Here is a 25,775-nt window from a genome sequence, read left to right on the forward strand (position 1 = left end):
ATAATTAAATACATGAGAGAATATGGCGATGTACACACAGGGAGAGAACCTATTAAAAATGAAATATTAACTTTAAGGGAACAGGAACCAAGGATCCAATATTTTCCAAGGGTGTGTGAAGGGCCTGCATTGAGATATCAGCACTGCCAAAATAAAAACAAAAAATATTAAAATAAATAAAATATTATTTGTTTTATATTTGAAAATATATGAATATCTTGGCAGTAAGATTTTTCCTTGGATTGGATTAAATGTTTTTCTACAACTGAAATAATAATTATCAGTTTGATTAGATGGGTATTATGAAAAGCTGGTATAATACTTTAATATTTTAATTTTTATTTCCATGATTTATGTATAGCATAAAATGATCAGCTTGTTTCATTAATTATAAGACAGGAATTCTGTATATGTATGTGTATAAATATGTATGTATGTATAAGACAGTTATTCTGTATACGTATGTGAAAGATCTCTGTGGGGAGACCCTCCCTTGAGTATCGGGAAGTTGCGGGCCCCAGACACACGAGAGACTGATCTTGATGCAATAAGCAGAGGCAAGCTTTATTTTCGGAATTCTGGGCCGACACGTATCTCTCACAGGAGACAGGGGTGTCGACCCAGAACAGCTAGGAGAGGGACTATTTAAAGGGAGACACTACAAGACCTAGGGGTAGGGGAAGACGTCAAGGGAGATGCCAAAAATGCCACAAGGAGGAACTCCCAGAGTCACAGGGCAGTCCTCATGATAGTGTTTTATGATCAGCCAGCTCCACCAGGAAGGTCAAGATGTCCTCATTGTTCCTGAAGCAGGCCTCTCCTTTGTCCTCTCAGGGTTAGTGTTTGTCAGAGTTGATGAAACTCCTGCACCTGATAAACATCTGGATAGGCTTGGCTCTGGTTTCCTGGAACTCTATCTGTAGGACACAATGGCTAGAATAGCATCCTTAGAATAAAATAAAAACTTGGACAAACATCACAGGGGTAGGACTGGTTACTTATTTACTCATGTCCGGAGTCATTCGGAGGGCTGGTGAATGAGTCAGCACCAGATGCCCTGGAATTTTTTTAATTTTCTCATCTGCTTTAAGATGCCATCTCTCATATGTATATAATACATATATATATTAACCTCAGCTAAAATGTATGCTTTATACCTACATTTATTAGTAGTTTAAAAAATTTTATATAGTGAGAATTTATTGCATAAAAAGTTGCACCTTATGTTAATGAAATAAAATATAAATTCATTTTAATATATGAAATTTATTGCGAAACAATTACTGAAAAAGAAAATTCTAGTAATTAAGGTGCTGTCACACACTCTCTACATTTTAAAATACATCAATTCCAGCACTCAGGAAGCACAGACTGGCAGATCACTGTGAGTTTATGGAGGCAAACCTGGTCTACACAAGAAATTTTAGGTTACCCAGGTGTGCTAACTGCGACCTTGTTTCAGGGTTGGGGATATTTGTTACTTAGAAAAGAACTTGTTTATGGGTGTAACTGTGTGTTATTTCTTTTTCTTTTGCTTTGATAAAATGGAAGAAGTGTTTATTTAGAACTCATGGTTTGTGGAACACAGAAGTCCATGTATGGCAGACTTGGGCATATCAGCAAACGTTGGACATGAAAGTATGACTAGCAGTATAAAACATCAAAACTCGAACCTGGGACTGGAATTTGCACAAGACTATTAACTCCCAAATCTCACTACAGCTATGTACTTCCTACAATAAGGCAGAACTTCGTCCTCGAACAGTGTTCCCAGGTGGAGACAAGTGTTCCAGCACCTGAACCGACAGTGTCAGGATTGTTACCATGGAGGGTCTAGTTGTGTGATATTGTTCTTCCTATTGGTTGCAAACCCCTTCAGCTCTTTCAGTCCTTTCTCTAATTTCTCCACTGGGAAGCCAGTGCTCAGTCCAATGGTTGGCTGTGAACATCCATCTCTGTATTTGTCAGACTCTCGCAGAACCTCTTAGGAAAAAAGTATATCAGGTTCTTGTCAGCAAACACTTCTTGGCATCCACCCAGAAGTGTCTGGGTTTGGTGTCTGTATGTGGGAAGGATCCCCAGGTGGTGGCCTTTCCTTCAGTCTCTGCTCTACACTTTATCTCCATTTTTTCATCCCTTAAGTATTTTCCCCCTTATAAGAAGGACTGAAGCATCCACGCTTTGGTTTTCCTTCTTCTTGAGCTTCATGTGGTCTGTGAATTATCTTGGTCTTGGGTATTCCAAGCTTTTGAGCTAATATCTACTCATCAGTGAGTGCATAACATGTTTTCTTTTGTGATTGGGTTACCTCATTGAGGATATATTCTAATTCAATCCATTTGCCTAAGAATTTCATGAAGTCATTGTTTTTACTAGCTAAGTATTACTTCATTGTGTAAATGTACCACATTTTCTGTATCCATTCTTCTGGTGAAGGACATCTGGGTCCTTTCCCGCTTCCGCCTATTAAAATAAGACTGCTATAAACATAGCGGAGCATGTGTCCTTGCTACATTTGGAGCATCTTCAGTACTATGCCCAGTTGTCTGAGGAACTGCCAGACTGATTTCCTCAGTGGTGGTACTAGCTTGTAATTCCACCAGCAGTGGACAAGTGTTCCAAGCGACATGGTTAAGTTCTTCATAGGAACGACTAAAAATCAGATCCCCTTTTCATGCTTTGCTGTTGATGTGACGAATTATCGTGACTTAAAGTCACTTATGGAAGAAAAACAGAAAAGAAATAATTCATTTGAAGCTTTGGTACCAGAGTCAAAAATGCCTCTCAGGCTGAGGAGGCTCGGTAACGAGCTTCAGGTGAGAGGGCAGGATCAGGAGGGTGAGAGCCTCATCTTTATCCACAAGTATAGAGAAGAAAACTCAATCAAGATGGCGAGAAAGGCTTTAAACTCCCAAACCTCGCCATCAGTGTCAAACATACTGACATGAGACTGAGGTACCTCCTCAAACAACAGAAGACAAATTTTCAAATATCTGGTTGATTCATTGACAATCATGCTTCGTTTGGGAAATAACCCTTTACGTAAGAAATCTATTTAATATATTTATTTACAAAATTGTAGCTAATTGTAATGTTTAAAAATGTTATAGATATTTATGAAAAATTGAATAAAACGAAACCTTAGTTACCTGCTACTTGAAATAACAACCCCTGGTACTCGTATTTTATTGATGTTTTAACTACTGTAAGCAGAGAAAGTCAGATATAGAAAATATTATATTGAAAGTAGAGTGACTCCCCTTCTTTATATTCAAACTACTTTCTGACTGGTTACAATTGTATCATTAACAAAAATAAAATTAAGAAAAATAAGGAGTCTGCTTTAAAACAAAAACAAAAACAGCCACATATAGGTATTCTTCATTGCATCTGAGTTTTAGGACTTGACTTGCGTGTAATAAAATATTAGAAGATTTATGTGTATGATGACTGCTTAAATTCAGTTATAAAAATGTTTTCAGTTATGGTTAATTGGCTTTAAGCAGAGAGCTAATTTAGTATTCCACCCAGCAAGTAGAATTCCCATGGTGCCTGGACTGAATTCAGCTAATTGCCATAGCTGATTCTTCATACATCTCAACATATAGTAGCCCTGCATCTATGAAATCATTTATTGAATTAGCCTCAAAATATGCCAAAGGATATATTAGCTTCTACTCCTTTGATAGTTTTCAGTGAATAAATCAAGTAAGGAAATTCAGAGGGATGAGAAGATTCGATGTGCTTCAGGAAAATTTTGAAATACAGCTAATTCTTCACTAATTAAGGGGCTAACTTCTTCCCAAAATAAGTAATGAGTCCAAGGAAGAAAATGTGTTACTATGAAAATAATTCTAGATTGCAATGCAAAATGTTGAGTTTAAACTGTGAACCAAATATGACTTGTCTTGAGTTTTTGAGTTTTGATTTATTTATTTTTAATTACTTACTGAACATCTTTCATGTGCCAAGTATGGATTCAGATACTGTAAGAAAATAGCATTTTCTTTACTTCAGAAACGTGTGTCTTAATTAGGGGAATAACAGTCGCCATAAGCTGCTGAAATCTGAACACTCTGACAAATGTTCCTGGCTGGTTTCATTATTGAGTGGGTATCATAGACTGTGTGTGTGAAAAGTGATAAAGCTATAAGATCACCAGGCAGTTCTATATGTTTTCCCTTATAAATATGTTAGTTGTTAACCAGGATGCCTTCAAAGTCGCTATGAATTCTTAGCCATCTGGGAAAAAATTGGCTATGAGGCGGCAATGTACAAATAACACACAACAGAGATGGGTGAAGAATCTTTGCACATAAAATTCGACTAAGAATTTTATACAGAAATTTGTAAATTCTCAAGACTTTGAGATTTAAAGGCTGTGAGTTGCAAAGTTTATGAGGTTGTAATTAATATTTTAACTACTCCTGGTAGACACAGGAAGGTCAGGAAGTTACCAAGGGATTTCTAAGATAGCTAAGGCAGAGTTTATGAGTTAGCAGAAGGAGGTAAGAATGCCAGGAGCCTCCTGACGTGGAGTGGGTTGAAAAGACACACCCAGGTGTGGCTTTTAAGACTGATGGTCTCTGGATATTCAAGCTCTTTACACTGAATGCTTGTAGATAGCTTGTAAAGAGTTCTAAAAACTTTCCTGTTCATTCAGAAGCTTGCAGGAGATTAAGTAAAGTACTTTGTTCTATCTCTGCGGGAACTTCTGGGCTCTAACTCCCAGCCTGCTAGTTAAAATCCCGGGCAGAAAAGAAGAGACACTTTCAAAAATGATTTTACTCTTTATTTCTAAGTTCTCTCTAAAAAGGTTTCTATGAAAGTTCTCTAAAAAGTCCTACTCTAAACGTTTCTTCTCTCTCAAAAGCTTTTCTTCAGTTTTCTTTCAAAAGTTCTCTCACCACCTTTGGGTCCTGGGAGCCTCTTGCTTTACTAGTATATGTGACTTGCTGGTGGCTACCCCCAGTTCCCCATCCTCAATTGCTACACATCTCTGTTCAATTTCCTGACCCTCGGCATATCATCCCCATCTCCTCCTATTCTTGATCCTTCCCCCTTCCCCTCCCCCTCCTCTCTTCCTTCCAAGTCCATCCCACTTTCCACCACCCATGAGTATTTTGCTCCCCCTTATAAGAAGGACTGAAGTATCCACACTTTGGTTTTCCTTCTTCTTTATATGGTCTGTGAGTTTTATCATGATTATTCTGAGTTTTCTGTCAGAGTCTGACAAATAGAGTTGTGGATGCTCACAGCGAACCATTGGACTGAGCACCAGGACCCCAATGTAGGAGATAGGGAAAGGACTGAAGGAGCTGAAGGGTTTGGCAACCCCATAGGAAGAAGAACAATATCAACCAACCAGACACCCCAGAGCTCCCAGGGACTAAACCACCAACCAAAGAGAATACATGGAGGAACCCATGTCTCCAATTGCATATGTAGCAGAAATGACCTTGTCTGACATCAATGGGAGGAGAAGCCCTTGGTCCTGTGAAGGCTTGCCCCAGGGCAGAGGAATGCCAGGGCAGGTGTGAATGGGTCGGTAGGTGGGGCAGTACCTTTATAGAAGTAGGGGGCAGGGGGGAAGGATGAGGGGTTGTGGAGGGAAACCACCACTGGAAATAAAATAAATGTAAATAAATGTAAGTAAAATTTAAATAAATAAAATACCCAACAAAACAAAACAAAACCAAATTCTATGAGAATACATGCTCCCATGGTAAAAACTTCACCACAAGTTTAAACAAAAATTCAAATCATAAATTGGAAAAGAATTTTACAATGGAAAATGTTTACATGCATATCCATTAAGAGTTATTATCTGGCTAAACATTATCTGTCACAAGCTCAACAGATTCATTAAAAGTTGAGAACTCTAAGTTTTGTGACTACTGTCAATTTTTTATCTTCTGTCCTTGCACCTATAGTAAATCTTTGGTTCCAATTTTATGACATTTGGTCAATTATTTTACAATCTGTTGGAATGTGCTCTGAATTTTAGATGCCTGCTTGCTGTCTCAGAAGCCATTTGAAGACTAGCAGGGTTCTCTTTGCAGTTTTGACATCAGAAATGGCTTAACAGGAGTCATTATAAACAACCTCAACAATTAGAATTATCTATTTGTCTATGCAACATCACTTTAAGACAGTACGTCTTCGTTCTGCAGAGATCTGATAAAAAAGAGTGGAGATATATATATATAGAGAGAGATAGATAGATAGATATATAGATATATGCTTATTAATAGCATCTTCCCTCAGATGTAATTTCCTCGGCCTTGTGAATCCATCATTAACTTTACAGTCCACGGCGGAATCATCTCAGTAAGATCACCTGCTAGTTTTTAGCTTTTCTTTGATGGCTCCTGGCATAAGAACATGTGTGAAAAAATGTCTCTTTTATGGATTTTGTTTGCATGGTGAGTTATTATGGCAAGGCTCTCAAAACCACCACCACAACCACAACAAAAGGGATTGCTTCTATTACTTATGATTCTGAAATTTCACATTTAGGCATTTGTCCTAGTTACTGTTCTATTTCTGTGAAGAGATGTTATAACCAAGGCAACTTAGAAGAGGAAGCTTTTAATTGGGGTCTTGCTTACAGATTCAAGGGGTTAGAGCATGGCCATCATGGCAAAAAACATTGTAGGTGGTTGGCAGATGTGGCACTGGAACATTAGCTAAGAGATTTTATGTTCTGTATGTATTTGGTACAAAGAGTAAGATTGAGTTTGGTATGGACATTGAAAGCTCAAAGAACATATCTACTCACAACCCCTTTTAACAAGGCCCAACTTCCTAATCCTTCCTAAATAGTTACCAAATAGAGACAAAACATTCAAATATATGAGCTTATAAGGGGTTCATTCTCATTCAAACCATTATAGTAAGAAAAGTCATAATTCCACCTCACTAAGTAATGTGAAGAGAAAAGAAAAAATTCCTTGCAGTGTGCAAATGCATTAGGAGTTCACATGTCATACTTTGTGTCATAAATTTTCTTCAAGAAAGACAAAGTATTACATTCTTCGGGTGATTTGTAAAGCATTTTTATTTTTTATTTTTTTAAACTTTTTTTAAAATTTTTAATGTATACCTGTGTGTGTATGAGTGTGTGTGTGTGTGTGTATGTGTGTGTGTGTATGTGTGTGTGTGTGTGTGTGTGTGTGTGGCGTATATGAGTACCTCTGAAAACTAGAAAGCAGTGTCAGATCCTTGGATTTGTAGGTGAATTTGCAATAAGTAATGTGGCTATTCAGCAATTTCTGGAGGAACAGCAGGCATAAGTAACTGCTGAGACAGCTTTCCCCTAAATCATTTTTGTAATTTCACTCATTATGTGACTATTAGATATTAGTATAGTCAATTATCGTATATTACTATTCATGATTTAATGGAAATTCGGTCAAATATTTAGTATTTCAGCTCCCACTTCCCCTAACATATTTTTTTTTTGTTATCAGCATTATCTGGAGGCAGAATTAAGATGCAGGTCAGCCTTGAGGAAAAAAAAAATCACATCTAGACAATTTCAGGGCAAGAGGCAGAAATGCAAAAACAAAGCGAAAAGTTTGCCTCAGGCAAATAATTGAGTCAGAAAATAGAAAGAAAGAAATGAGGAGCAGCACCTGTAAGGTGGGGGATAATAAGGGAGAGGCTATTATTATCCGGAAGTTCTTAGTGTCAATCTAAATGCAGAACTTTTGCTGATTTCTTATAAGATTGGGATTGGAGAGTAAGTCATGTTTTGTGAATAGGAACTTTTAAGAACAGGAAGATACAAACTGATTAGATACCGATATATATGGTAAAATTCAATGTGAAATTCAATAAAAATCATTCACGTGAGAAATTCTCGAATGGTCTAGCTTGTCTTTCTGTCTACACATGCTTTAATTTAAATAAGTTCTATTTAGAGCTCACTGCATCTTAACAATAGTTAGGAAATGTCACAGTTATTAGACCCTTAAAGACTTCAAAACTATACTAATATCTACTTACCAGTGAGTACATACGATGTGTGTTCTTTTGTGTCTGAGTTACCTCACTCAGCATATTTTCTAGTTCCATCCATTTGCCTACAAATTTCATGAAGTCATTGTTTTTAATTGCTGAGTAGTGCTCCACTGTATAAATGTATGACATTTTCTGTATCCATTCCTCTGCTGAGGGACATCTGGCTTCTTTCCAGCTTCTGGCTATTACAAATAAGGCTGCTATGAACATAGTGGAGCATGTGTCCCTGTTATATGTTGGAGCATCTTTTCTACATGCCCAGTAGTGGTATTGCTGGGTCTTCAGAAAATTTCCAATTTTCTTAGGAACCACCAGATTGATTACCAAAGGGGTTTTACTAACTTACAATCCCACCAGCAGTGGAGGAGTGTTCCTCTTTCTCCACATCCTTTCCAGCATCTGCTGTTACATAAGTTTTTGATCTTAGCTTTCCTGACTGGTGGTTCTTTTGATTTGCATTTCCCTGATGACTAAAGATGTTGAACATTTCTTTAGGTGCTTCTCAGCCATTTGATAATCCTCAGTTGAGGATTCTTTTTTAGCTCTGTACCCCATTTTTAATAGGGTCGTTTGGCTCTCTGGACTCTATCTTCTTGAGTTCTTTGTATATATTGGATATTAGCCCTCTACGGGATGCATGGTTGGTAAAGATCTTTTCCCAATCTGTAGGTTGCCATTTTGTTTTATTGACAGTGTCCTATGCCTTCCAAAAGCTTTTCAGTTTTATGATTTCTCATTTGTGGATAGTTGATCTTAGACCATGAGCCATAGTTGTTATAGTCAGGAAAATTTCCTCTCTGAATGTGTTTGAAGCTCTTCCCCACTTTCTCTTCTATTAGATTCGGTATATCTGGTTTTATATGGAAGTCCTTGATCCACTTGGATTTGAGCTCAAAATACCCATGAAAACACCCACAGACCATATGGAGCTTAGGAGGAAGGAGGACCAGGGTGTGGATGCTTCATTCCTACACTGAGGAGGGAACAGGATGATCACAGAAGGTAGAGGGAGGAGGGACATGGCAGGGAGGAAGAAGGAGGAAATAAAGAGGTATAGAATCAGCTACTGGAAGGGAAAGGAGCAGAGTACAGAGGTTCAGGAAATCAAATGAAAATGTAACAGTAGGGGATGAGGAACTGGGTATAGCCACTGGAAGGTCCCCGATGCTAGGGAAGGGAGAGGATCCCAGGACCCAGTGTGGATGACTTTAGCCAAAATGTGTGCAGCCAAGGGGAGATAGAACTTGTAGTGATTACCTCTAGTAGGTAGGCATGATCCCAGTGGAGGTATCGTCACCCACCCATCTCAAAGTTTTCAATCCAGAAATGTTCCTGTCAAAAGGAAAGACAGGGACAAAAAATGCAGCAGAGATTGAAGGAAGGGCCATCTGGGGAACACCCAACCTGGTGATCCATCCTGCCTGCAGACACCAAGCCCTAATGCTGTTGCTATTGCCACGAGGCACTTGCTGACCGGAAGCTGGTGTGGCTGATCCTTGGGAGGTTCTGGCAGCAATTGACCAATGCAGATATGAATGCTTGGAGCCAAACCATCAGACTGAGCTCAGGGACCTAGATGGGGGAGGTTGCAGAAGAACTGAAGGAGCAGAGGGGAATTGCAACCCCATAGGAAGAAAAATGTCTCCTGGCTGGACCACCCAGTGCTCTTGGGAACTAGACCACTGATCAAGGAATATATATATATATATATATATATATATATATATATATATTCAATATATATATTCAATATATATATTCAATATATATATTCAATATATATATTCAATACATATATTCAATATATATATATATATATTGAATTCTAGGACAGCCAGGTATAAACAGAGAAACCCTGTCTCAAAAAACAAATTAACAAAACAAAATCATATTAAATACTAATTTAATTTAAATTATATTGATAGAATTAAACCACTTCAAAGTTCCATAAAATCCATGGGTTCTAAAATAAAGAACATATATGATTATGACAAATTTAAAAATACCTATGGGATTAGGTTTTGCTGTATGGCAAATCATTGGAAAAGAAAAAGAAAGCCATTGACTTTTTTGCAAGTTAACAAAGTTGGGTTATTGCTAATGACCTCATATGTATAAAATATGTCTTTTTCTACATAGGATTTGTAAAGAGAGATATTATAATGGTTCTTAATGGAAATAATATTATTACCTTAAATCTATTAAATTATAGAAGAGTATAGCAATTGGTATTCAATGCCAAGTGGTAAATCCAGTAAACATGTATACAAATAGCAGCATACAGATTGATTATGGTGTATTTATACTTTTAGAAATATATGTATATGCATATAAATATGTAACAACAATTAAAGAAATATAAGAAAATGGGAATTTGAAATAAAGCAGAGGACGGCATACAAGAAGATTTGGAAGCAGTAATTATAAAATTAAATATCAGAATCAACAAGTGCTAGAAATATTACTTTCCTTCCCTTCCTTCTATCTTTCACCTTTCTCTCTCTCTCTCTCTCTCTTTCTTTTCTTTCTTTCATTTTCCTTCCTTCCTTCCTTCTATCTTCCTTTCTTTATTCTTTTCTTCTTTCTTTTTTCTTTGTTTTCTCAAGTAGGCTGTTAGCACTGGTACGATCTACAAAGTTCAGGCTAGCCTCCATCTATTGAAGATAGTTTCTAAGCTTTACAAATGCTGGGATAAGAGGCATGTCCCAGCACAGCGTGGTTTAAAGTCTGTTTATTCTTTTTCATTTTCATTTCTTTTCTTTTATATTAATCACTCCATTCATTTGCATCTCAAATGACTTCCCACTTCCTTGCTACCCGTCTCCAAAACCTCCATCCTACATCTGCCCTCTCCCCAGTCCCCTTTGCCTCCATGAGTGTGCTCTACCACCCACCCATCCATTTGTGACTAACCACTCCAGCATCCCTCTATGCAGGGTATCAAACCTCCACAGGACCAAAGACCTTCAAGGTGGCCTCAGACTCAAGAGATCTGCCTACCTCTACCTCCCAAGTGCTGGGATTAAAGGGATGTACCATCGACACCAGGCAAAACAAATATATTTAATTAATCGACATTCCAGATTCTTTTTGTTGTATATGTTTATGTCTGAGCTAAGGTTTCCATTGCTGTGAGGAGACACCATGACCATAGCAATTCTTAAAAAGGAAAACGTTTAATTGATGTTGGCTTACAGTTTCAGAGCTTCAGTCTAGTATCATCATGTCAGGAAGCTTGACAGCATGCAAATAGACATAGTGCTAGAGGAGCTGAAAGTTCTACATCTTGATTTGTAGGTAGCAGGAATCTGTTTGAGGCTTGGTATATTTGACTTCAAAGCCAAGTGTCATATGCAGTGGCATACTTCCTCGAGAAAGGCCACATCTGATTATAATGCCACTTCCTATGGGAAAATATTCAAATGCAAGAATTTATAGTGATCATTCCTATCAAACTACAACCATTTATGAGTGATAATGTGATCTGTTTGTGTAGATAGGTTTTTCTTTTAGTAAAAACAATTGGATTATCTTTTAATTGAGAACTCTACAGTAAATTATTCTGAAATATATTTTACAAAGTTTGTATTGATGCAACAAAATATTCTGACCAGAAGCAACTTAGAAAATGTGATGGTTTGTCTTAGAGAGTACAGTGAAAGGAACACAAAACAAGAACCAGTACAGAAGACAAAACTTAATAAGAGGCCTTGGAGGAATGCTGCCCATTGGCTTTTCACCCAACTCTTTGTTCAACTTATTTTTTTATTAATTCTTAAGTTCTCTATTGTCCATATAAGCAAGAAAGGTAAAATATACTGAAAAACACTCTAAACTACATGAGCAACTATAATTTAATAATTCATGTTTAGCCTTACCAGATTTCAATATGCAGAAAGTATGTGTTTTTGACATCAAAATTAACAAATATAAGCCTATATTTTCTTTTCTTCTTTTTCTATTGCATTTTTATTTACATTTTATCCAATTTCCCAGTTTCCCCACCAGAAATCCTATATCCCATCCACATCCCCTCTGCTTCTATGAGGGTGCTCCCTCACCCACCTACCCATTCCCTCCTACCTCCCTGCCTTGACCTTCCCCTACACTGGGACATAGAACCTTGGCAAGACCAAGGGCTTCTCCTACCATTGATGTCTGACAAGGCCATCCTCTAATACATATGCAGATGGAGCCAGAGGTCCATTCCTGTCTTCTCTTGGGATGATGGCTTCATCGCTGGGGGCTCTGTGGGGTTTGTTTTATTGTTATGGTGTTATTCTTATGGGGTTGCAAACCCCTTCAGCTACTTCAGTCCCTTCTCTAACTCCTACATTGGGGACCATGTTTTCAGTTCAGTGGTTGGCTGGAAGCATCTGCCTCTGTGTTCGAAAGGCTCTGGCAGGGTCTCTCAGCAGACAGCTATGTCAGGCTCCTGTCATCATGCACTTCTTGGAAACCACAATATTGTCTGGGTTTGGTAAATGTATGTTGGCTGCATCCCCATGTGGGGCAGTCTCTGGATGGCCTTTCAGTCTCTGCTCCATACATTGTCTCCATATATCCTCCTCTGAGTATTTTTGCTCCCCTTCTAAGAAGGTCTGAAGCATCCACACTTTGGTCTTCCTTCTTCAGTTTCATGTGGTTTGTGAATTGTATCTTGGGTATCCTGAGCTTTTGGGCTACTATTTAGAACCAAGTACCCAGTAGGGACATCACTCCTATTCCAACTTGATGCATCTACAAAACAACTCCTGCATCTAAATATCAGGGACCATTGTTGAAGAGGGGGTGAAACGTTTAAGTCAGAGGACCAGTAGGTCTGCTTTGAGTTGTTTCTCAGAAATGACAGGGAAGTATCACACATAAATCTTCAACATTGTGGTGCTAAAACAAGGCTTGACAAGGTACGAAATGAATAAACATTTGCCAAGGAAAGTGGGAGGCAGTAATTTCATGGGACTCTGTTCCTAGACAAACAAATACAGGCATGTAAATAATTGTGAGAGCTTGGTAAATAGTGTCTTCTAGGGAGGAGTCCCATATTTGGTTATCCAATATCAAGTAGCCAGCCCGCAAATAATACATATACAAGTAGCATTAAATGAGCTTGCAGGTTTGTCATAAATTTGTGTATATATTTGTATTCATATCATTAACAAAGGAATCCCCAATTCAAGGGGACTCAATAAGGTTTTACTTGGAACTAATTGTAGTAAAGAGAGGGAGGAAAATAACAAAATTCATGTTAATTAGAACTGGTTAAAATTTCTGAAGAAGGCAATGTCAATTTTGACTCAAAATGCAATTTTCTGCCACAGCATTCCTGAATACATTGTCATCTGACTTCAGGTTGTGAAATTGCTGAAAAAATGTCTATACAGGAAAAGTTAGGTATTCATACCCGGTTCTCAGTATGCATAATTTACTCCCAGGAAAAGCAATCATTTTTCAATCACTGTTTACACTTACCACTATATATTTCTTTAATAGTAATTATTGTTAAAATCTGATGATTTCATGCCCCAAATAAACTAAATATATTCGACAAGGAAGAATAAAATTTAATTATGATACTGCATTGCAAGTCCAAGAGAGCATTCCCAGAAGCATGTATTCTATACCTTGCGTGGTTTTTAACTGTTACATAAGCTGTCCCTGAGATAGTCATTTCTCCTCAGTTGTCACCACAAATCCTACAGTAGAACTGAACAACACCTTAATTATAAGAAAACAGCCCAACTAAAAGTCAGCAAATACCCAAATTTGACATACACACACACAAAAATACAAAGTCAAAAGATAGTTTAAAGGTTTTTCAGTGTCCCTTGTTCTTTAGAAATGTACATGAAAATAACAATTAGATACCACCTCAATTATTTTGCTTATTATAAAAAAGATAATAGGTAAAGAGCCTAAAAGGATATGAACAAAAATTTATTCTAGAACGCTATTGTATTTTATAGGACAGTTATCATGGGAACTACATAAAGAATCAACTCCAAAAAAAAGTTGTACTACTGTGTGATGTAACTATTCCACTGATGGTATATGACCAAAGAAAACTACACATGTTAAAGTTATATATATTATTTATATTAGTCAAAATATAGAATCAACCTAAGTGCCTCTAAATGGATGTCTGCATTAAAAATTGTGGTGTATATGAACCTTGGAAAACTAGTTTGTATTTTTATATAGAAGGAAGCAATCTGTCATTTTGAACAATGTGGTTTCCTATAATGGTCTCCATCTGTTCCAACGAATACTGAGAGCTACATTTACCTGTAGGTATAAGAATAAAGTTTCAGTATACAGTTTTGAATTGTACTGGTTTAGTAAAGTGGCTTTAAGGAGGTTGCCTCTAAGATATATGACCTCATTACCCTAAGGGGCTGGGTTTCCAGTACCAGACATGATTCTCCCACCAACCCCTGTTGAGCAGGACTGAGTTCAATAGACAGCCCTTGGCTAATAAAAGATGTGAGTAGCACTGCTGCAATATGGTTACCACACAATGCTCATTATTGATTGGGTTCCTTAGCATTGCAACTAAGTAGGACTATTTTCTTTCTTTCTTTTTTTTTTTTTTTTTTGATGCTTGCATAGAACCTTCTATTGCTCTTAAACTTTGGGCTCAGAGATAAAGTTTCCAAGTCAGATCTGAGCTTTGAGCTTCTAAGCCGTGTCCAAGGAAGATGGCACCTTCGGAATCAGAGATTTACCTTCAACGCCTGGGAGGCAAACGAGAGCAACAAATTAGCATATTTTCCTGGCAACTTCCTGTGCTCTGGAATCAAAAATATAAAAGAGGGGTTCTTGTAGGTTGAAGTCAATATACAGGTGAGGGCTGACACCAGTTAGGTCAAGGCCATGACTGGACAGTAAAAAAATAAGGAGGGGGAAGTTTTTTGTAAGGTGAGAGAGAAGTAGAAGGGAGGAGAATCAAGATGGAGACAGAGAAAGATGACTCAGATCCAGGTGGTTTTGAATTGTCAAGGTAGTTGGGGTGGATTTCTGTAGGCAAAATTATATCTAGGTGGGAAGTTTATATCCTTATCAACTGGTTGTAAGTTTATTGTGTGGATGTATTGTGGATTAGGAATTTAACATATAAATCTGATTGTTAGATTGTAGTTTGTTGAGTCTTGATTTTAACTGGCTGCTGGGAGTTTATGCCATAACTATTAGGGGGCAGATGTTGGGAATTTAAACAAAGCAATGGCAAAGAGTTATGGGAGGGTAGCTGGGACCAGGGGGTAGAGCTGGGAATGTGAACAGAGTCCACAGTAAGAGAGCGGCGAGACAGGTGGTCTGTATGAAAGTGGTGTGGCAGAGACAGCTGGGTCAGAGAGTACTTTGAAGCCAGAACTAGAGAGAGCAAATTTGCAAGGGTACGCAATGGAACCAGTCACCCCCTTTTTATTTTTACTGCAACAGGTTCTCACCCTTAACACAAAATTTCAGATGGTCTATAGCTCTTGGTGGTGAGTACATGGACACACACAGCATGTTTAATGAGAATAAGATGATATGATTATGTATTTTTCAGATGTCCTTAGTGGCATTTTTTTCTCTTTCTTCCTATATTGACTTCGTTCCCGAATTAATCCTGCAAACCCCATTATTCCATCTCATTATTTTTTTCACTCAGGCCCTGCTGTTCCCCGCTCTAGTGACTCCCTCCACCATGATCTCTTTTTTCTTTTCTAGGTTCTATTTATTCTCCATATTACCTACTCACACTCAAATGTGTGAAGCTACTAGACTATATGTGTTCAACATTTCCGTTATCCACTTAGCAGTTGACGGACACTTAAGTTGTTTTTATCTCCTCGCTCTTGTGAATAGTGTGGCAAGGAGCATGGCTGAGTATCTATGGCATAGGGTGTTGACCCCTTTGGATATATGCCAAGGACTGATACAAGTCAAATGGCTGATTTATATGTAGCCTTTTGGGAGTTTTCCACATGGAAATCCAGAATGACTCAACCTGTTTGCAGATACACTAATAGCATTTGTTGAGTTCCTCTTTCTTCCTTCCTCTCTAGTATTCTGAACAGAGCACAATATATTTTGGTACTGTATTAATGCACTAAGAATTTGTTATAATTATATATATACATATCTATATGCATATATATGGGGAGTTTTTACAGAACCTCAAAAGAGAACAAATGGCAGCAAATTGTGTTAGTAAAGGTGTTAATAATATGCATTTATTAGAAAAATGACAATGTTTGTAGTAAATTGTGCTAAAAAACTCAAAATGAATATGGAGAACAATTATGTGAAAGTGGTATATCTCTTTTGCAAAATATATCCTAGATTACAAGTGAGTTCTGTAATCATGAACATACTAATGTTGAATAGTTGCAGTTTGTATACATAGAGAAAGCCATGTCAGCAATAAGTCATGAATGGAAGAAATGCTCAAGAACCCCCTACTTCTTACTGTTGTTGTTTTAGGGGATAGGTTCCGAGTGACGGAGAGTCATTTTCTCCATGTTTGTTTACAATACCGAGCATATCCATTTGCAGTCTTTTGCTTTATACTCTATCTCACCAATGACCTTCATTTATAATAAATGGTACTCAAAGAAAAATGAATAGTCATAAATATGAGAAATAAACCTTGGAGGAAGAGGAGAGTCAGGTGTTGCAACCATGTGGTGAAGAGAGTAGTCAGGAAATAATATATATATATATATATATATATATATATATATATATATATATATGTGAAACTGCTAAAGAACAAATTTAATGATTGGCTGTAAAATGACCGAAGGCTTAAGTATAAGAAGTGAAGCTGTCAAGTTATGAAAAACAGAATGCTTTTCACTGATTACTTAGATGATATTCTACATGCAATGTGAGAAAATGAGAGGGCAAACAGATGAGACTACAAATATTGAAAAGTCTTCCACACAGCGAAAAATAACCGAGTGGAGATTAACTACAGATCTAGAGAAAATCTGAAAAGAATACACATCAAAAACAAAACAAAACAGTAATTCACAAGGAGCAAACAAAACTTTTTTTTTCAGTTCTTTTTTTTTTCAGATGATACTGCATACTTTATTGATATACCAGAACTCCAAAAATATTCCAACAGTTTGAAAACAATCATAATTCCAAATTTAATAACGAAAACTAAGTATTATTCTCATTAATTGTACTCATAGTAGTATTTTTGTTTTTGAGACTAAAAACAAAGACCATGCATGTAATAGGTAAATGCTGTACCAAATATCTCCATTCCAGTCTACCCAAGAATTTCTTGAAAGATATGGCAAATGAAATATGTCATAATGAAGACTCAATTAACCTAATTGTTGTATTAAGACTGTGATAATGGTATAAGGTCACTAGTAGGTCAAAATACAGAGCCACATTCTGACAAAATGAGAATCTGATATTTAACTGAACATCTTTTTTTTTTTTTTATTAACGAGTATATCTTATTTACATTTCGAATGTTATTCCCTTTCCCGGTTTCCGGGCCAACATCCCCCTAACCTCTCCCCCTCCCGTTCTCTATGGGTGTTCCCCTCCCCATCCTCCCCCCATTACTGCCCTCTCCCCAACAATCACGTTCACTGGGGGTTCAGTCTTGGCAGGACCAAGGGCTTCCCCTTCCACTGGTGCTCTTACTAGGCTATTCATTGCTACCTATGAGGTTAGAGTCCAGGGTCAGTCCATGTATAGTCTTTGGGTAGTGACTTAGTCCCTGGAAGCTCTGGTTGGTTGGCATCAAACAAAACTTTTTAACTGAAAATACGACAGTCAGCTGATTTTCAATAGGCAGTGAAGTTAAATCACTATTTTTATTTATTAATTTATTATCTTTACTTTTTTAATAGTCTAATCATTAGTTATCCCAATCCTAGTCTGTTCTCCAACAGTTCCTCATCTCCTTCCTCCTCAAAGAGGATGCGACCCCCACCTCTAACCCCTCCAGGCCTCACCATTCCCTAGGGCCTCAAGTCTCTCAAGTCCTCTCTCATTGAGACCAGAACAGGAAGTCCTCTGCTGTATATGTGTCTGGGGCCTCATACCAGCTAGTGTATGCTGCTTGGTTGGTGGCTCACTATCTGAGAGACCTTGGGGGTCCAGATCAGTTGAGACTGCTGGTTTTCTAATGAGGTTACCCTCCTCCTCAGCTATTTTCAGCCTTTCCTTATTTCAATCACAGGGGTTCCTGACTTGAGTCCATGGATTGGGTATAAGTATCTGCATCTATCTTAGTCAGCTGCTTGTTGACCCTCTAAGAGGCCAGCCATGCTAGGCTTCTGTCTGTAAGCACACCATCACATCAGTAATAGTGTCAGGCCTTGGAGCCTCATCTTGCGATGAATCCTTTAAAAGATACACGCTCACTATCACTTAGGAACGTGTAAATTCAATTCCCAAAAAGTACTCATGGCGCCTCAGTGTGAGTAGATAATATCAAGTTTCACTTCCTTGTCGGTTTGATATGAAAGACATAAAGGATAGAAGGTGTCATGGAAAACAGTCAGGAGGTAAAACATACACATACATCTTAATACCAGAGGAAACAATATGATAGCTCCAGTAGTTCCAGTAGTGTATGCATATTCAAAGAAAGGGAAACCAATATTGAGAAATGACTTTTCCCAAGTTCTTTCTCAATTGAAGCAACAAACTTCACAGGGCCAGGAGATGGAACCAACCATCTGTTCAATTAACTTATGAATAAAGTCCAGTAAATACATAAATGGATACATTTCTTTCATTCAGCAAATATATAGAGAATGTATATTAAGTGTAATAAGCAAGGCACAGAATGGGATACTATACATTCTTGTATATAAATATGAAAGTATTTTAAGCCAATTAATTTATTTTACAGGAATTGGTATTAGAGTAGTATCATTAAAATTAATATGGGAATGGTTAGAGAAAGACTGAATAAGCTTCTTCTGAGAACTAAGACTTCTCACATCTTGCCCAATATTTGTAGAAAATATTGACTAGCACAATATTGAATGTTGGTAACAGAATCATTGACACTTGTTAAATAATGTTTTAAATTCTCATTCTAAGTTCCACAGCATGGAGGCTCCCAGAAATACTGGCAGACTATGTATTCTTTAATTCTAATGCATCAATAGTCATAACATTAACATTAAATTTGGTTCTAATATTTTTCTGATTTTAACAATTCACTTCTTTTCATTTGAACCATGTAAATATCCAAATGTCGTATATTTCATGAGCCTTAATATCATATAAAAGTTACAAAATTACATATTTTATGAATTCTTATTTTAGAAATGTTACGAATTCTTTTAAAATATTTTATTTATTTATGCTTTCAAATGTATGTCTGTGTGTTATATGTATATATTGGCTGTGAAGAGTATGGTATTTTATGAAATTGAAATCGGAAAAGTTTGTGGGTACCGGGAATCACCTCATGGGCTCAGAAAGAAAAGCCATTACCCTTATCCACTGAGCCATATCTCTGTCTCCTACTATGAATGTTTTAGGTGGGCAAAAAAAATTACTAATATTTGTCCTAATTAATGGTGGTATTATAATGTGCATTTGTTTCTCATTGTTTTACAGATGCTCCTAAGTTTGTTTCAAATCAGACAATGTATTACTCTTGGGAAGGAAATCCAATCAATATAAGTTGTGATGTGAAAGCAAATCCACCTGCCTCAATCCACTGGAGAAGAGAGAAATTGGTCTTACCAGCTAAAAACACCACTCATTTAAAAACTCACAGTGTGGGAAGAAAGATGATACTTGAGGTATGCTTTTACATAACCATCAATAACAATATTTTAGCAGATATTATGAGAGAGTAGAATTAAATTTCTATAATAACACATTGAAATATTTATATAAATTATGTTTACTTTTAAAAAGTGAATTTGTGTTGGCATAAAATTCTATTTATTATGAATGATCTGTCTTCATGTATGCAGAAACATTTTTCATGAATTCACATTTTGAAAGTGAAGTATGATGATGTAAAAAGGAATGCAGATTTGATATACTTTCATTTTTAAAAGTCAAATATTTAACTTAATTCCTAATAATTTCAATATTTGTTTATAATTATTATTCTTTCACTGACATATAAGAGCTGTCATTGGTTAATAATATGTTATTTTAGAATAGGTTCCTAAATAAAGAACTTTGGGAGGATATCAATGATTATGTATATATTTGTAAATATTTAAAATTTCACTTACTATTTGATAATATACTTTTGGTTATTTCACCTTTTATTTTGTGAGTCTTTTTTCGATCATACACTTGTATAGTTGTTTACTTTTCTAACATTATTACGATATTTTAGAAAGAACAATTTAACATAAGATTTATTTTGGTACAGAGCTCCAGACTGTTCAGGTAGTACTAGATTAGCCTAATACACTTGGACAGAGCATCACAAGGTGTGACAACATAGTGGAGAAGTCTGTTTATATCAGATGAGAAGCATAGAGCAAGAGAATGTTTGTACCGGATGGCCTTTTTTTTATTTTTATTTTTTTCCCATTTCTTTTGTCCTGGTCCCAGCCGTTTGGATGGTCATCCTAGATTAAGAATCCTCTCAAGAAAAATACTCATAGAGACACCCACAGGTTATTCTAAACATAGAGGTATGGTCAGCCCAAACAAAACACCACACTGAATTCCTTGTAAAAACCATTGTTTGTTCAAAGGTCCATATAGCTTTCTAAGAAGGCGTGGCTAATCCTTCCTTGTTTGTTTCCTGATTTGCTTTCTTCATTTTTCCTTCCCCATGATATCTATTTCCAATTCTTTCAATCTGTGCTCTGTTAAGTGATTTCTGTTTTTATTAACCATGACACAATAAAGTAATTACTTGTCATAAACTTGTAAAGCCTAAGCTTCTTGGTTACTTTGCTCCAGGAGTGGGCCAGTCTATGAATTCAGCCTTTCATTTCCTGCTTCATTCTCAATTCAACATCCAGCCAGTTTTCTCGTTAGTAAACTGAGCCTTTTGAAAATGGTTCCAGAGGAAATGCCTTTTTAAAATAAACTATCAATCTTTAAAACAAACAAAAACTCTGCTGTTTTTGTTTAACTCAATACTAGTTATGGTTCTCCTGCCTCTATGTTGTCTTGATGCCTTAAACACAATCTTCCTTGTTTAATATTCTACAATCTTTCTCCTATGAGTGTGGGATGAGAAAAGGTTTTGCTAGTGTATATGTAACAGAATAAAATTAGCCTGGTTTATTAAAAGTCAAATGTGAAAGTGTGAGTTTATAAATCATCTCAAGAACTTCCAAAAGAGTTAAATAGGAGCACTAAGCTGTTAAGTTTATGAATTTTATTTAGATGGACAGCTGACTAGAAATGAATGACACTGCTTTCTATATTCTACCTGTTCAGGGTAATCATCTTCAACAGACCACAAAATTGTTCTCTATTCAATAGCCTCCCATTACCATAAAATCATTTCTTCTCTCTTTTAGGCTAAGGTTGAAATTAATGGTCATTTCTTGTTATTAGCATAGTCTCTCTTTAAATAGTTACTGGAATTGAAAATTATATGTATCACCATCTTCAAATATCTTTGAAGAATTGCGACTGAAGAGTTTCTGCACATTAGAACTATACAGACTTAGCCCCAACTTTCACCAGTGAAAGCCTGAACATTAACTCAGTTATAGATTTTAATCTGAGAAACCGAGGTCAGATATTTTCCTAAACAAATAGAAAATGGAAATGAGGTGATTATTACAGATTTTAAAATCCTGTTTATAGCATTTTCACAAGGCATTCTTTTCTTGTAAAATACCTTTCATGGAAAATTAAAATCATCCAGGCCTGGAGATAAACATTGAATTCAAAACCAGGCATAGTGGCTTACTTACATTCTTACCACACCAGAGTCAGAGCAAGGGTATTACGCAAAGCTCAAAGACAGCCGGAGTGAGCTTAGAGCGATTTCCAGGTCAGCGTGGAATACAGAACAAGGCCAGGCCAACAAAAGAAAGACTAGTAAAGGAAGAAAACAATGTAGATCTTATTTTCAGTAGAAACATTTTGTTTTCAACTTTACAGTTGCTTTGAGTTTACATTGATTCCAAGACATTTTCTATGTACTTTACTTATCAAGATAAATAATTTTAATTTGGAATACAGACATCAAAATGAAGACATTGATCCAGTTAATGAATTAATAGAGCTTGAATCACTTCAAGTTTGAATGCCCAGGATTGTGAATTTGTCTTTAAAATGTTAGCATTATACAGACCGAGCAGGTGGCATTCATGTATTTAGAAATATGTATGTGTATGCACGTAGGTAGGTAAAACAATTAAAGAGAAAAAAAGCCATGATTTGACAGAAAAAAGATATATGGGTGTGTTTAGAGAGGGAGAAAAGAATGGAAAAATTATGTGACAATTTTAAAGCCTCAAAAAATAATAGTCACAAAAATATGTTTGTAATACTTACTAATGCTTGCTGGATAAAAAGTTCTATGAGGAGTCATAAGAAAAATAATTGAACAACTATACAAGGAGTAGCTGTGCTTCAGATTTTAAAATATTCTTTGATGTCTTAGTGCTTTAATTTTTATTAATATGATTATTTTTAGATTGCCCCTACATCAGACAATGACTTTGGACGATATAACTGCACTGCGACTAACCGTATAGGCACGAGATTCCAGGAGTATATTCTTGAGTTAGCAGGTGAGTATGGGATAGTAATATTTGACATTCATAACATAACTTTATATTTAAATGGAGTTATAAGTTAGTAAACCTTTATCAACTAATTTTACATATAGTTAACAATATTTATAGCTTCAAAAGTCATAAGATGAAGAATTATTTGAAAGAATAAACCAAGGATTATAAACATTGCACATAATAAATAGTGAACATCTAGAATCCACTTAATATTTGAAGCTCATTTTAAATTTATGTGAGATTTTCAAAGTAGGTAATGTACATCTGAGATAAAATTATATTTAAAACTATGTGAAAGAACACTGTGAAATATACATATATCAAAGCATTCATAATTTTTTTATGAATCAGTTTTATTGAAATCTAGTATAAATCACTCAAGAGTCATGAGTTTCTTCTACAGGTGTGCAAAAATTCTATGAGAAAATAATGGAATAAATATAATTTAAATCAGTTTTAATTTGTCACCATAGGAAATACTTAAAAATTGGCAAAGTTATCATATATCTCCATAATCAACTTATGAATTTGCAACACCAGTAATGAGAAAATTAAACATCTGGCCTATGAGAGCCATTCAAAAGAGTACAGAATAATTTCTGTGGTATTTCTTCCTACAAGCTTTAGGTGAATCTAATCTGAGGGAGCATGATACACAGGAAGATGTCGCCAGTATAGTAAGCAGAAGACAGAGAATTCTTTATCCTCAGGTTGATATACTCCATAGGCTCAGACAAAAACAACTTTTCTGTATGCTTTGGTCATTAATGTCCTAAAAATTATAATATTTTTAAATACAAAGTAACTGAAATAAACAAATGTAACTACTTATAATTGCATGAGATGAAATAATGTACTATTGAAAATAACTCTGTGTGGCTCAAATATTGGTACTAAGTGGCACTTTAGGTATTATTGTATAATCACTCATTGATAATAGTGCTTTCTAAGTTGAAGGCATACTTTTTATTCAGAAATGTTCCTACTTACAAAAAATATTTAACTATATTAAAATGTCAAAACATTGTCCTACTCAGGATAATCCCAAATAGTAACATTTTGATTCTATAATATTATAAAAATACAGCACATAGAGACCAGTCATATACATCTACAAATTGGACAGGTTATGCTGTATGCTCCATTTTGCTCTTTTCTCTGCTGTAGAAGAATGGCTCGATAAATATATTATGACAGACATTTTCAGCCTAATTGAACCATGTTTAGTTGGGACCAAAATTCTCATACAGTTCTATTTTCTCATACAGTTCTATTTTCTCATACAGTTTTATCTTCTTCTATTTGCCAAATAGAATGGAAGTTCGGGGACTGTGAAACATACTTTTAGACATGTTTTACATATTGGCAACATATGGTTTAACAGTGAGTATGAGGACATATAAACTAGTTTAAAGGGCTCCCCAGACTAGGTCACACTGACAAGCATCATTTTTATTCGAACCACCGTTTTTTTCCCTGTGAAGAAAATGGATCAAGTTGCAATAACATTTATTTCTAGCTATTCTGCTTGTTGGAAAGGCATAGTATTGTATGTTATAATATAGTCATGTTGTTCCTATATAATATATGTAATGTTGCAATCATGATAGTAGCATATTTTTTAAATATCAACAGGTCTTTCTCTTGAGTTCTTCTCTTGGAAAATTTGAGGGAATGGTGCTAAGAAAGCCATCATCAAATAACATATCCAGCAGCTAAAAAGGGGTCATCTCAGTATGGCACTGGGGTTTCTTTGCCATGCACCACAGAAGACATCCATAGGTCAACCTAAATGGACTCATATAAGAGAATATAAGTTTGTGCTTTCAAAGCCCCAAGCATAAAGAAAGTGCTCAAAAGTAGAAGATAGCTATTATTACAGTCTATCATACTACATACTGGCCTATTTTATTTTTAGTAGATGTTAATGTAGCAATGTATTTTTAGTTACAATATAAAATTTGATATCATGGGTCAATGTATAGAGAATAGAAATGTACCTTTTCTACTTTAGGAATTTAATTTTCATAAATAACAGTTTTCATTTTTTTCTGGTAACCTATTTGACATGTATTTTTTTCCCTCTTGCTATTAAGTGAAGTCTCAGATACTGGCACTGAACAATTGATTTTTTTTAACCTCAGGTCAAGGCCTGTACTTACCATTTTTAAAGTTCAAGTTGTCATATTTGACTCATCTTTTTAACCTACAGAGACTCTGTCAAATTCAATGTTTTAGTTTTCTTTCCAAAATGGATTTAATTCACAAATATCATAAAGCTGCCACCTATATTTCCATTTATGTCAGAGATAAAACTCTAGAAGTCACTTTGAAGAGCAGCGACCTGATTAGAGGTTAAGCTGTGTCAATTGAGCAGAATTTTGTAGATAGAGAGTAATAGTCAGTGCAGTAGTCTATGTGACAGACAGCACTGTAATATATATATATATATATATATATATATATATATAAATTGATGAAGAAGACAGACATGTTCAGTGAATAATCACATTCTTTGATTTTCTAATTATCATAATGTAAGAAAGGAACAACGTATGTTAATAATGATTTTCTTTAAACTTTCTTTGACAATTTTTAACCACTGGTTATCCATCCATTCAAAAAACATGTGGAGAGATTCCTCTAGGGGCAATGTACTCTTTTGGATCTCAGGGATGAAAGGTTGAACAAGAAAGACACCCAGTCATTACCTAAGTTAGAGTTCAATACCTATGAGTTTCAATAGAACTTGAAATCAAATACTTGGCAACATGAAATTGATTTCTGATTGGAGTTCCTGGGAAAGCTTCAAATAGATGTCAGCTTTTGAACAGGGACTGAATAAGAAAGAAGAAATGGGGCCAGTAAAAAAGGAAAGACTAAGCGGGTCAAGGTGACATTGACAGCAGAAGTGCGGTGCTATGAAAGAGGAAGAACTACTTTGAAATGAACCATTTAGTGGAGGGCTGCAGAAACATGTTCTACGATCAGCTCAGGGTTTGGCAATGTGAATACACAAGTAATGAAAGATCAAGTTAC

General features: G+C 35.9%; 1 protein-coding gene across 1 annotated transcript in view; it reads left to right on the forward strand.

The window, feature by feature from the left end:
* Positions 1-25,775, forward strand: part of Ncam2 (neural cell adhesion molecule 2) — a 468,347-nt gene that overhangs the window by 312,587 nt on the left and 129,985 nt on the right. The window contains exons 10-11 of the mRNA XM_032900505.1: positions 19,621-19,808; positions 22,640-22,736. Of these exons, the coding sequence (XP_032756396.1) occupies positions 19,621-19,808; positions 22,640-22,736 (285 nt within the window). The remainder of the gene's footprint in view (positions 1-19,620; positions 19,809-22,639; positions 22,737-25,775) is intronic.

This window comes from Rattus rattus, chromosome 4, assembly GCF_011064425.1.
Source record: "Rattus rattus isolate New Zealand chromosome 4, Rrattus_CSIRO_v1, whole genome shotgun sequence".
In the NCBI taxonomy this organism is placed as follows: Eukaryota; Metazoa; Chordata; class Mammalia; order Rodentia; family Muridae; genus Rattus; species Rattus rattus.